The 13943-nt window shown below is 44.2% G+C and overlaps 1 protein-coding gene across 1 annotated transcript in view; it reads right to left on the bottom strand.

The window, feature by feature from the left end:
- Nucleotides 1–13943, bottom strand: part of LOC137422386 (CUB and sushi domain-containing protein 3) — a 1172941-nt gene that overhangs the window by 169744 nt on the left and 989254 nt on the right. The window contains 1 exon segment of the mRNA XM_078772588.1: nt 11998–12171. Coding sequence (XP_078628714.1) covers nt 11998–12171 — 174 coding nt within the window.

Below are 13943 nucleotides of genomic sequence, written 5' to 3'. Positions count from 1 at the left end.
TGAGGCCTGCAGAAAGAAGGTTATAGATGCCTACGAGTCTGGGAAGGGATTGAAAAAGATCTCCAAACAATTTGAAATCAATCATTCGACTGTCCGGAAGATCATCTTCAAGTGGAGAAGATTCCAAACAACTGCCAACTTGTTCAGGCCAGGCCGCCCCAGCAAGTTCAGCCCGAGAGCAGACCGCAAGATGCTGAAAGAAGTCTCGAAGAACCCCAGAATGTCATCACGGGACCTACACGTAGCTCTTGCCACTGTTGATGTCACAGTGCATGAGTCTACCATTAGAAAGAGGCTGCACATATTTGATCTACATGGGAGGTGTGAGAGGAGGAAACCTTTGCTGTCCAGAAACCTGCTGCTGTCCAGATCAGGGCAAGACTAAAGTTTGCCAATGAACACCGAGGCAAAGACCAGCACTTCTGGAACAATGTGCTCTGGACAGATGAGTCAAAGGTAGAGCTATTTGGCCACAGTACCAGAAGACGTGTTTGGCAAAAACCAAAGACAGCATTTGACCACAAGAACCTGATACCAACTGTAAAGCATGGTGGTGGAAATTATTTTGGTTTGGGGCAGCTTTGCTGCATCAGGGCCTGGGCAGCTCACCATCACAGCAAAGTCCACTATGAATTCTTCATTGTACCAGAGGGTGCTTGAGGATAACGTGAGGCCATCTGTCGGAGAGTTGAAGCTCAACCAATGGTTGACCTCGCAACATGAAAAATGACCCAAAACATACCAGTAAATCCACCAAGGAATGGCTGAAAAGAAAGAAATGGAGGGTTCTGAAATGGCCAAGTCAAAGCCCGGATCTAAATCCTATCGAGATGTTGTGGGGGGATTTGAAACGCGCTGTGCATGCAATTGTGCATGCTGTGCAAGAATTTTTTGTTGAATAAATTATTGCAAAGTCAATTCTTCATTGTTTTTGTTCAATTAGATCAACTTTATCTATAGATACTGTTTAAATGAAGATCAAATATTGATATGTTCACATATGTTAAAAAGATTTTTTTTTAAATTCATGGGGTGTACCGTAAATTTCGGACTATTGAGCGCATCGTTATATAAGCCGCATCCCCTAATTTTTTTTTAAAACTGGAATTTAAACACACACAAGCCGCACTGGTTTATAAGCCGCAACCATTTATTAACCACAAAAAGTGAGAAACTCGACAGCCACAGAAACTTGTCAGACGCGCGCAAAGCACAAATTCAATCACGGTTGCCTTTTTTGTTTACAGTCCGATTGAGAGGTAGGTCAAAGGTCAGAGGGACCTCATCCATATTAATTATGTCCTGCGGCGCAATGACGTTCTCTGCTATTTTCTCCTGCGTGTAGTTCCGAAAGTTTGCGATTTTTTCTTCGAAGTCAGGAGGGAGTTGTTGACAGAGAGTCGTTCGTGCTCTGACAGAAAGACCTTTGCGTTTCATAAATCTGAAACACCATGACTGCCCGCCCTGAAATTCTTCTATTTTCTTTTCTGCAGCGATCGATCTTGCTTTGAGTCTAATCTGAACAGTAGAAACACCCCGACCTCTGTGTGTTAACCCAGTCTTCAAGTTCGTCTTCCAGTTCGGGCCATCGGCATTTCCTACCTCTGAAAGCCTTTGTTGACTTTTTGCAGCGAGAAAGTTCGCCCCTCTGCTTTCTCCAACGTCTGATCATGGATTCATTCACTCCAAGTTTATGAAAATTCCATAAACAAGCCGCATCGTTATTTTAGCCGCAGAGGTCAAAGTTGAGGGAAAAAGTTGCGGCTAATAGTCCGAATTTTACGGTACTCACTTTTTCCACATGCGAAATTTGCATTTATGTTTATTTAAATTATACAATGGACTACAAAATGTCAATGTTTCATGATATTTGTTATATTATATCACCTTTATCTGTCAATATTGTTGAAATGAAGAACAAATAGCTTTATGTTGAAATATGTTGAAAAAGTCAAAACTTTACATGGGGTGTACTTACTGTTTCACGTGACTGTATGTGTGTGTGTGTGTGTGTGTGTGTGTGTGTGTGTGTGTGTGTGTGTGTGTGTGTGTGTGTGTGTGTGTGTGTGTGTGTGTATATATATATATATATATATATATATATATATATATATATATATATATGTATATATATATATATATATATCTATATATATATATATATATATATATATATATATATATATATATATATCTATCTATATATATATATATATATATATATATATATATATATGTGTGTACACACACTACATGACCAAAAGTATGTGGACACCCAAAAGTATGTGGACACCCGAACATCAAATATCTCATTCCAAAATCATGGACATTAATACAGAGTTGGTCCCCCCTTTGTTGCCATAACAGCCTCCACTCTACTAGAAAGGCTTTCCACTAGATGTCGGAACATTGCTGCGGGGATTTTCTTCCATTCAGCCACAAGAACATTAGTGAGGTCGGGCACTGATGTTGGGTGATTACAGGAGACTAAAGCCAAACAGTTCAATCTTGGTTTCATCAGACCACAGAATCTTGTTTCTCACAGTCTGAGAGTCATTTAGGTGCTTTTTTGCAAACTCCAAGCGGGCTTCCATGTGTCTTTCACTGAGGAGAGGCTTCCGTCTGGCCACTCTGCCATAAAGCCCATATCGGTGGAGTGTTGCAGTGATGGTTGTCCTTCTGGAAGTTTCGCCCATCTCCACACAGGATCTCTGGAGCTCAGCCAGAGTGACCATCGGGCTCTTGGTCACTTCTCTTACCAAGGCCGTTCTCCCCCGATTGCTCAGTTTGGCCCAGCGGCCAGCTCTAGGAAGAGTCCTGGTTGTTCCAAACCTCTTCCATTTAAGAATTATGGAGGCCACTGTGCTCTCGGGAACCTTCAATGCAGCAGAATTTTTTTTGTAGGCTTCCCCAGATCTGTGCCTCGACACAATCCTGTCTCTGAGCTCTGCAGGCAGTTCCTTCGACCTCCTGGCCTGGTTTTTGCTCTGATATGCATTGTCAGCTGTGAGACCTTACATAGACAGGTGTGTGCCTTTCCAAATCATGTCCAATCAATTGAATTTACCACAGGTGGACCCCAATCAAGGTGTATAAACATCTCAAAGATGATCAAGATAAATGGGAGGCACCTGAGCTAAATTTCAAGTGTCATAGCAAATGGTATGAATACTTATGTAAATGTGATATTTCAGTTTTTTCTTTTTTATAAATTTGCAAAAGTTTCTAAAATCCTGTTTTCTCTTTGTCATTATGGGGTATTGAGTGTAGATTGATGAGAGAAAAAATGAATTTAAACGATTTCAGCACAAGGCTGCAACATAACAAAATGTGAAAAAAGTGAAGGGGTCTGAATACTTTCTGAATGCACTGTATACATATATATATATAAAATAAAAAGCGCTTTTAATTTCTTTTTTGGGGGGAAGGTGGGTGAAGGGGTTGGATACAGTTGTCGGTTGAGGAATGAACAAACACCAACAGCCTATTCATTTTTTGATGACACCCTCTCACAGACATCACAATCACAACAAATGTAGCAATCACCCATCTATACTCAAGCTACCTACCGGTGCTGTCAATATCCATGTACCCCTATGCCTCCAATGCTTCGAGGTACACATTGAATTTCACTATAAACGTATTTCCTGTTTCTGCTGCCACTATATTTCCAGGGAGACCATTCCATTCATTAAATACTCTCTGAGTGAAACATCCCTACTTTATACTGTCCTAACTCTCCTCTTTACCCTCAGGTTGTGGACCCTCTCCATTCTGCTGAAAAACACTGCATTTATTTTGAGTATACCCTTCGTTATCTGAAACATTTCCATCAGAACCTCTCGTTTTCACCTCCTTTATAAAATAGAACAAATAAACATACATGTGTTGTGTTGTGTGTATTTGTCTCCCAATGTCCTTGCTAACATCCCGCACTCCTCCATAAATCTTATAAAGAGTAAAAATAAATGAATAAACATTTCCATTTTGCACCATTTTTGCACCCTCCAACAGGATCCTAAACCATTCTATTTACCAGAAGCCCGTAATTTCAAGCACACTGCAGTGGTATGCAATTAAAGAAACAATGCAATTGTGTATTGATTGCATAAATCATGGTTAACAGTAACATTTTCATTACGTGCAGCCATGGAAACGCCACTCGATTAAAAACAAGCATCAAATTTCGAACCGAGGATTGGACAGGATATCATTTACTCTTCCTCAACACATTGATGGCATCGATATTTGACATTGATGGAAGACAGCGTTTATGGACGACCTCAACTGTGATGGATGTAAGTAAAGGTACAATTTTTTAAAGGGTCCAAATCACCGTCACATTGTTGTGAACCCATAAATCATTGGGCACATAATTTGACAACTTTTCAAAACGAAATGCAAACTTGCTATTGTTTTTGGCTTACTGGACGAATGGCTGCTGAAACCGACTACTCAGCGAGATAAACACAAGTCTTTCACATGTATCTATGCAAAAAGAATAATCACGAATGTGTGCCAGTGGCTTTTTGACTATTTGCTGTCCTGATATACAGCATATGTATGAAGAGCTGTATGAGAGAGATTAAAATGGATACATTGCAGTGGAGCAGGTAACTATTGTGGTTGGGAAGGCATGAGGGGATTGGGGGTGTGGGGAGGATAAGATAAATCTGTCTGCATTTGACAAGTTATATATATTTTAATGTTCCCTTTAGAAATTGATATTGTGCAATGTATTTACTCGATGGGCTGGCAGGGTAGCATGGAGGTGTGCACACCCATCTCAGACTTGTGTAGCCTGAGCTCAAATCTCGGCCCAGCTATAAACTGTTTTTTTTTTGGTTTTTTTTGAAAACTGAATCGAGGCTCGTGAAAGAGCTAACATTTATTTCACAAACAAATCAACCAGACAAACAAAATATATAAAAAGAGGGAGCGGAAGACAAGATGGGGAGAGAAGGGGAAGCACACAAACACAACATTTGAGAGCAGGGAGAAGTGTGGGAGGGAGAGGGCTTGGGGGGAGGAGGCGTGGGAAGGGGGGGGGCGGGGGGGGAGAGGTATAAAACACAAGGGGACCGAAATTAGCGGGGGTAGAAAAGATCAAGGTTTTGGATGGGGGAGGATAAGAGATGGTGGTGAACAGCTGTTTTAAAGACCTGGAGGGTGGAGTGGGATTGAAGAGAGTGAGGGAGTTTGTTCCAGAGGCGGGAGAAAAGAGGAATGAAGGAGTGAAGGTGCGCAGAGAGTCTTGATTTTGGCAGTTTAACCATAAGAGGGTTGCAGGCAGATCTTGTGCGACCTGTAGGAATATTTGGGGGACAGAGCCCAGAGAGAGCTGAAGGAGCAAGGCCAGAGAGGAGTCGGTAGAAGACAGAAAGACCACCAACCTACCTGCGGTGAGTAAGTGAAAGGCCCTCGGAGGTAGCTTCATCACGGGAGATTCCAATGATTCTGAACGCTTAGGTTTCAACAGCGTGAAGACGAGCTAGGTGTGAGGCAGGAGCACCAGCCCAGAGGGGAGAGCATTATTCCATTGAGCTGCGGATGAAAGCCTTGCATGTGGTGAGGAGCCCAGGTGTGCCAAGGAAGGACTTCGCACGACGGAGGATGCCCAGTCGGCGACTGGCTTTGGAGGCCAGTTTGAAATGTGGTTTTCCCAGGAAAGATCATGACAGATAGTGAGATCCAAAAGCTTGAGTGACAGAACTTCTTGGAGAGGATTATTCAGAAAGTGGATGGGAGGGTTGTCCAGTCGGTCTTTTCGGAGAGACATCGTAAGAGTGTGAGATTTGTCAGGATTGAAAGACATGTTCCACTTGTTTGCCCAGTCTGTGATTTTGTCCAGGTCTGCAGAGAGTGAGGAGGCTGCAGACTGCCGATCTGAGGGATGAGGAATGGAGCGGCAGAGAGTGGAGTCATCAGCAAGAGATAGAGAGGATTTTCAAGAGAGTCGGAGAGATCATTGATGAAGACCAGAAAAAGCACAGGGCCCAGAACACTGCCTTGGGGAACTCCAGCCAGAACAGGAAGGGGAGATGAGAGAAATCCATTCAGGGCCACACGTTGACTACGGCTAGAGAGGAAGTCCGCCAGCCATGCGTGGAGATTTCCATGGATACCAAAGGAGGAGAGTTTGGTGAGCAGAGCGGGGTGCCAGACCGTATCAAGGCACGTGATATGTCGAGGGAGACAGCTCTAATTTCCTGTTTGGCATTGAGGACCTCCATCCAGTGTTGAGACAGCAGAAGCAGCATGTCCAGAGTAGAGTGCCCTGGTCTGAAACCAAATTGATGATCAGAGATCAAGCCATTGGAGAAGAGGAAAGATTTCATGTCCGAAGCAATGATCGATTCCATGACTTTGCTGATAATTGGGAGAAGGAGAGATTGCCTTCGTTATGACATCATAATCATCAATAAAATATTCTAAAGGAGAAGGTGCTCCTATGGTGGAAATTTCGTGTCCATCAGACCAACAGTTGCTGAAAAAAAAATCATCATGATCGGATGGATAAGTGTTGTATTTGTCGAATTATGACGTCATAACGAAGGCACCGATGACATCATCATTACCGTATATTATTCCCCATGGGGAGTAGTTGATAATGAGCCAGGTCTAAATTTTTTCCATGGAGTGGTTTCAGAGATATAGAGGTGCGAAGTTTTTCCAAGATAGCACCTGTACCACATGACCTATGACATCATGATTATCATTAAAATATTCTAAAGGAGGAGGCTATGGGGAAAATTTCGTGCCCATCAAACCAACAGTTGCTGCCAAAAAAAATTCACAATGATCGGATACGTGTTGCACTTGTCAAATTATGACATCATAATGAAGGCACAGATGACATCATCATTAACATATCTTATTTCCCAAGGGAAGTGCTTGACAACGAGCCATGTTTCAATTTTTTCCAAGCAGCGGTTTTGGAGATATAGAGGTGCAACATTTTTTCGGTTTTTCCAAGATGGCGTGACCTATGACCACATGACCAATGACATTTTTTTTTCCTTTTTTTTTCTGTATACATAATCGAGGCTCGTGAAAGAGCTAACATTTATCACACAAACAAATCAAACAGACAAACAAACAAAGTATGATGGGGAGAGAAGGGGAAGCACATAAACACAACATTTGAGAGAAGGGACATCGGGAATGTGTGGGAGGGAGATGGCATGGGGGGAAGCGGCGTGGGAAGGGGGGGGGGGGTGGGAGAAGTATAAACACAAGGACACCAAGGACTTCCAGGAAAGAAGTTGGTATTTCAAAAAAGTGGATTTGGGGTGAAATTAGCAGGGGTAGAAAAGATCAAGGTTTTGGATGGGGGAAGATAAGTGATAGTGGTGAACAGCTGTTTTAAAGACCTGGAGGGAGGAGTGGGATTGAAGAGAGTGAGGGAGTTTGTTCCAGAGGCGGGAGAAAAGAGGAATGAAGGAGTGAAGGTGCGCAGAGAGTCTTGATTTTGGCAGTTTACCCATAAGAGGGTTGCAGGCAGATCTTGTGCGACCTGTAGGAATATTTGGGGGACAGAGCCCAGAGAGAGCTGAAGGCGTAAGGCCGGAGAGGAGTCGGTAGAAGACAGAAAGACCACCAACCTGCCTGCGGTGAGTAAGTGAAAGGCCCTCGGAGGTAGCTTCACCACGGGAGATTCCAATGATTCTGAACGCTTAGGTTTCAACAGCGTGAAGATGAGCTAGGTGTGAGGCAGGAGCACCAGCCCAGAGGGGAGAGCAGTATTCCATTGATCTGCGGATGAAAGCCTTGTATGTGGTGAGGAGCCAAGGTGTGCCAAGGAAGGACTTCGCACGACGGAGGATGCCCAGTCGGCGACTGGCTTTGGAGGCCAGTTTGAAATGTGGTTTTCCCAGGAAAGATCATGACAGATAGTGAGATCCAAAAGCTTGAGTGACAGAACTTCTTGGAGAGGATTATTCAGAAAGTGGATGGGAGGGTTGTCCAGTCGGTCTTTTCGGAGAGACATCGTAAGAGTGTGAGATTTGTCAGGATTGAAAGACATGTTCCACTTGTTTGCCCAGTCTGTGATTTTGTCCAGGTCTGCAGAGAGTGAGGAGGCTGCAGACTGCCGATCTGAGGGATGAGGAATGGAGCGGCAGAGAGTGGAGTCATCAGCAAAGTGATAGAGAGGCTTTTCAAGAGAGTCGGAGAGATCATTGATGAAGACCAGAAAAAGCACAGGGCCCAGAACACTGCCTTGGGGAACTCCAGCCAGAACAGGAAGGGGAGATGAGAGAAATCCATTCAGGGCCACACGTTGACTACGACTAGAGAGGAAGTCCGCCAGCCATGCGTGGAGATTTCCATGGATACCAAAGGAGGAGAGTTTGGTGAGCAGAGCGGGGTGCCAGACCGTATCGAAGGCACGTGATATGTCGAGGGAGACAGCTCTAATTTCCTGTTTGGCATTGAGGACCTCCATCCAGTGTTGAGACAGCAGAAGCAGCATGTCCAGAGTAGAGTGCCCTGGTCTGAAACCAAATTGATGATCAGAGATCAAGCCATTGGAGAAGAGGAAAGATTTCATATCCGAAGCAATGATCAATTCCATGACTTTGCTGATAATTGGGAGAAGGAGAGATTGCCTTCGTTATGACATCATAATCATCAATAAAATATTCTCAAGGAAAAGGTGCTCCTATGGTGGAAATTTCGTGTCCATCAGACCAACAGTTGCTGGAAAAAAAAATCATAATGATCGGATGGATGTGTTGCATTTGTCGAATTATAACGTCATAACGAAGGCACTGATGACATCATCATTACCGTATATTATTCCCCATGGGGAGTAGTTGACAATGAGCCAGATCTAAATTTTTTCCGTGGAGTGGTTTCAGAGATATAGAGGTGCGAAGTTTTTCCAAGATAGCACCTGTACCACATGACATATGACGTCATGATTATCATTAAAATATTCTAAAGGAGGAGGCGCTCCTATGGTGAAAATTTCGTGCCCATCAAACCAACAGTTGCTGCCAAAAAAAATTCACAATGATTGGATACGTGTTGCACTTGTCAAATTATGACATCATAATGAAGGCACAGATGACATCATCATTAACATATCTTATTTCCCAAGGGAAGTGCTTGACAACGAGCCATGTTTCAATTTTTTCCATGGAGCGGTTTCGGAGATATAGAGGTGCAATTTTTTTGATTTTTTCCAAGATGGCGTCTGTACCACGTGACCTATGACGTTATGATTATCATTAAAACATTCTACAGGAGGAGCCGCACATATTCTGAAAATTTCAGTTCCATCGGTCTTACAGTTGCAGAGGAATTTTTGTTTTATTCATACTGATCAGATCAAGCGTTGTACTTGTCAAATTATGACGTCATAATTAAGGCACTGACGACATCACCATCAACATATCTTATTCCACATGGTGAGTACTTGACAATGAGCCATGTTTCAATTTTTTCCATTGAGTAGTTTGGGAGATATAGAGGTGTAACGTTTTTCCAAGATGGAGTCCGTACCACGTGACATATGTCATAATTATGAATAAAAAATTATACAGGCGGCGGTGCTTCTATGGTAAAATTGCGTGTCAATCGGACCAACGGTTGCCGAGAAAATGGATTTTTAAATGGCAGACACGTACGGCACACAGCACACGTATGCAACTGAATGTTTAACCCCGCTTTTCGCTTCGCGAGAGCAGGGTAATGAGAGCTTTGGACGGCACTCAGTAGAGTGCATACCTCCATCAAGCTGAACAGTTTACGTTTTGTATCCCACTGGTAGGCCGGATCTGGATCCGTACCTCCAAAATCAAATTTATTCGTCCTTATCACACACACAACCTGTCCACGGGACATACACGTTTCATACACAAGCACACAAGTCTCATCCGAAACCATCCACATTTTCAGATATCATGCTATGTATATGTCTCGTTTTTGGCCCTATCGCTGAATGGTAAAGAATCACGTAAAAAATTACAGTATCCGTATCTGTATCTGTATCGGGATCTACACCAAAATATAATCATTTTGTCCTTGTCAGAAACTCCACCAAAAATGTCCAGTCCACCAAATGTAATCTGAATCCATCCCCAACTTTTTGAGATATCCTGTGCACAGTGAGACAGACAGGCAGACAGACTAAAAGACAGACAGGGGTGAAAACATAACCTCAACCAACCTTCAGAGGCAGAGGTAAAAAAAAATTTCCCAAAACCTCATTTCATGGTCTTTCTTTGAAGATTGACATCTATAAGAGTAAAAGGTAGTGCGTGTATGGCATTTGAAAGAGTTTGCCTACGACAATTCAGACCCCCTTACCAGACTTTTTAATAACTGCCTTCGTTTTGGTCATTTTTCAAATTTCTGGGCCCAGTACCGAAATTTTATACCTGTCATTGATTTCAGCTAACTTCACCCGATATCGATTACGCCCATTGTGGCTCATTTTTCAAAGGCTTCTGGCAGAATGGCTAATGAACGACATTGAACGCCCCGAGTTAGCTTGGTAATTTGAAAGGCAGCTCTGTCAACCATTACTAGCCCCCGTTGGACTTAGTCCGTCTGTCCGTCTGTCCGTCTGCAACCATATCTCGGAGATGTATGGACCGATTTTGTTCATACTTGGTACAAAGATAATACACGAGGGTATACCTATGCAAATCATTTTCTTTCGCGATGTAATCAAAGATGGCTGACTGGTAGACTGGCAGCCATTTTAGTTGTAAATAACCCGATGTTGAACACGTCCTCAACCATTTATCGGACATGCATTTACCGATGTTGTTCAAACTTGGCACACAGATAATGAATTATGGCTTACATACGCATGCCATTTTTTTGAGATAAGATCCAAGATGGCCGACTGCTGGCCATTTTTGTTCATTAAACATGTCCCCAATCATTTATTGAACAAGCATGATCCATTGAACTGCCTTTCCCTCATCTCAAGATGCTTTCGCACCCCCCTCCTCCCCCACCCAGTCATATGCTGCCTTCCCCCTCTCCTCCTAATGCTGCCTTCTCCTCTCCTCACGCTGCCTTCCCCCTCTCCTCCACATGCTGCCTTCACCTCCCCTCACGCTGTCTTCCCATCTACTCTTCATGCTGCCTTTCCTTCCCCTCTCCTCACACTGCCTTCCCCTCACTCTGCCTTCACTTCTCCACTCACATTACCTTCCATTCCCCTCATGCTGCCTTCCCTGCCCTTCATACTGACTTCTTCCCCTCCCCTCATGCTGCCTTCCCTTCTCCCCTCACACTTCCTTCCCTTCTCCATTCACGCTACCATCCATTCCCCACCCCTCATGCTGCCTTCCCTTCTCCTCCGCTCACACTGCTTTCCATTCCCCTCCACCCACGTTGTTTTCCCCTTCCCCTCCTCTCTCTCCCACAACCCTTTCTCCTCACCCTCCTCCTTCCCCATCCCCTCTTATGCTCCACTCCCCCACTTCCCTTGTCCTCCTCCCCTCCCCTGTTCCCCTCATCCCTCCCCTCCTCTCTCTCCCCCCTCCCCTATGCTCACCACCCCTCCCCCTTTCATGCCCTTTCCTCTCTCCTCCCCCTCCCCCTCCTCCTCTCTACCCCTCTACCCCTCTTCCCCCCTCCTCTCTTCCCCCAACCTCCCCTCCCCCCTCCCCCCACCACTCTACCGCATCTCCTCCCCCTCCTCTCTCTCTCTCACCCTCCATTCCCCTCCCTTCTCCCCTCTCCTCCTCCCACCCTCCCCTTCTCTTAATATTCCCGTCATGAAGCGACTTCGCGTCGCCCGGCAAAGCCAGGTACCTTTGCTAGTTCATATATACAAGTGACTTTGTCAGCTGGTAATAGTCTGTCGTCACAAAAACATGCATCATACTTAATTAACAAGTTCACTTGTACAGAATGATAGTGTTACTGTTGCTACCAATCTATAATTACAGAGAGCTGTGATGTACTTTGAGAAAATTATGACAAAAGTAGAAAAACAAAACGCTTTTTCTTCAATAAGAGGGTTAGACTTACGCGTGCAGGTCGGAACCAGGCCCGACCAGGTGTGATCCTTCTGGCAAATCCGTACGGAGGAGCCGATCAGCCGAAATCCAGGATTGCACTGGTAAACAACTGTGTCTCGGTAACCATACTGCTCACCAATCACCTGTCCATTCACCACAGTTTCTGGAGAGCCACAATGACCATCTGAGAAAATATGGAGAAGAGAATGGGGTCATCAGTCTGGAGCTAGACCTGAGGTGTTTTTGGACTTATAAAGGTTTTCAAAACGGTGTTACAGATCAATTTGTGGAAGTTTCACGTGTGGATAAATTGTGTGTGCCTCCAGGACCTCACAAACGTTTTGATTAGCACCTCATAGTTTTCCCTAGGAGTACAAGCTTGGAATGAACTTCCTGTCAAAGTCGATTCATCAAACAAAAATGAAGTTGTGTAAAATCAAACTTTGATTTTACAGCATCTGAGATAGAAACAAATGCTTTGTCAAATTCCTGGTAGAGAACCACAGGAATAACAAGCATTCTGAGTATTGCGCTGCAATACATGTCCCCTACCGGCAGTCTGTCGTCCGGAAAACCGCAAGGTTGCTCCGTGGAGCAGCCTGCACGTATTGCATTGTGTGAATTATATAATTACCAACTCACGGTCTGAGGTAACTCGGCTAAACATTGTCCGATTTGCACCAAATAAAGTTCATGAATGGTTGCACAGACCCCTACTTCTCACTAAAAGGGGAAAAATAATGTAAATCTGAGTTAAAATAAGCCCGCAAGGTCGCTCCGTGGAGTAGCCTGCACGTATTGCACTATGTGTGAATTATATAATTACCAACTCACGGTCTGAGGTAACTCGGCTAAAAATTATCCAATTTGCACCAAATAAAGTTTATGAATGGTTGCACAGACCCCTACTTCTCACTAAAAGTGGAAACAGAATGTAAATTGGAGTTAAAACAAGGAATATTAACAGGTTTGATTTACCGCACTCCAAATTATAGTCCGGAAAACTGTTGGGGAAATTACCAAAGTTCAAAGTGCCATAACTTTGTCAAAAATGATCGAAACGTCGTGAAGTTCGAACTTGATCTGTAACTTATCATAAGGAAACCATGTACCAAGTTTGAAATCATTAGCATTAAGAGTTTATAAAAAAAGTCCGGAAAACTGTTATTTGCGTGACGGACTGACAGACGGACAGACTGACAGACTGACAGACGGAGGGACGGAGTGCAAACCTATAGTCCCCTCCGGTGTACACCGGCAGGGGACTAATAATGAGAAACTGTGGATATGCAGATCATAGTACAAATGGATGAGAAGGAGAGTAGGAGGGTTGGTGATAATGGCTAGTGTTACGGATTCGTCACTTCCGTTGTGGTGGCTTTCATCCACTTGAGACATTTCTGGTTCCATGTATTATTATTATTGTTGTTTGAGGGAAATAGCAATTATTATTGTCAAAAGGTAAAAGGAATGTTTTAAAAATGAAACCGGATCGGGAAACGGCAGACGAAGAAGAAGAAGAGAAAAGAGGGCGGAGCGAATGAGTCGGACAAGAAAGCCGAGTTGCTCCGGGTTCTGAAGCGAACGTTGGCGAGCCAGAGTCACTGGCGAACTTTCGGGTTTCCGGGAGAGGATTTTCTACGACGGAGTTGTCATCGCTGTGACCGGTCAACCTGCATGTCAGGTGTTGCGATCGATTCAGGAGAGAATCATCGCCGTGCTGTGCGCCACGGGACCGGGTCGTCGGCCATTTTGACTCGCGCAGGATTTGTGCTTCGCTCGTGGTTTCGTTTCTTTTCAACCATTCTCACCGCATTCAGACGTCGATCTGGGGCGTGTGTGAGACGCGGATTTTTGAAGGCTAATTCGTCCACACCCGAGGGTGTGATCTCTCGGTCGCCTGTAGGGTGCCTTTGGATTTCCCAGTCGCCTTGAGGGGCCTTTGTACAGCTCCGG

This window comes from Myxine glutinosa, chromosome 2, assembly GCF_964187855.1.
Source record: "Myxine glutinosa chromosome 2, kmMyxGlut1.1, whole genome shotgun sequence".
Taxonomy (NCBI): domain Eukaryota; kingdom Metazoa; phylum Chordata; class Myxini; order Myxiniformes; family Myxinidae; genus Myxine; species Myxine glutinosa.
Note: the sequence above shows the minus strand (reverse complement) of the source record. Positions and strands in the feature narration are given on the sequence as shown.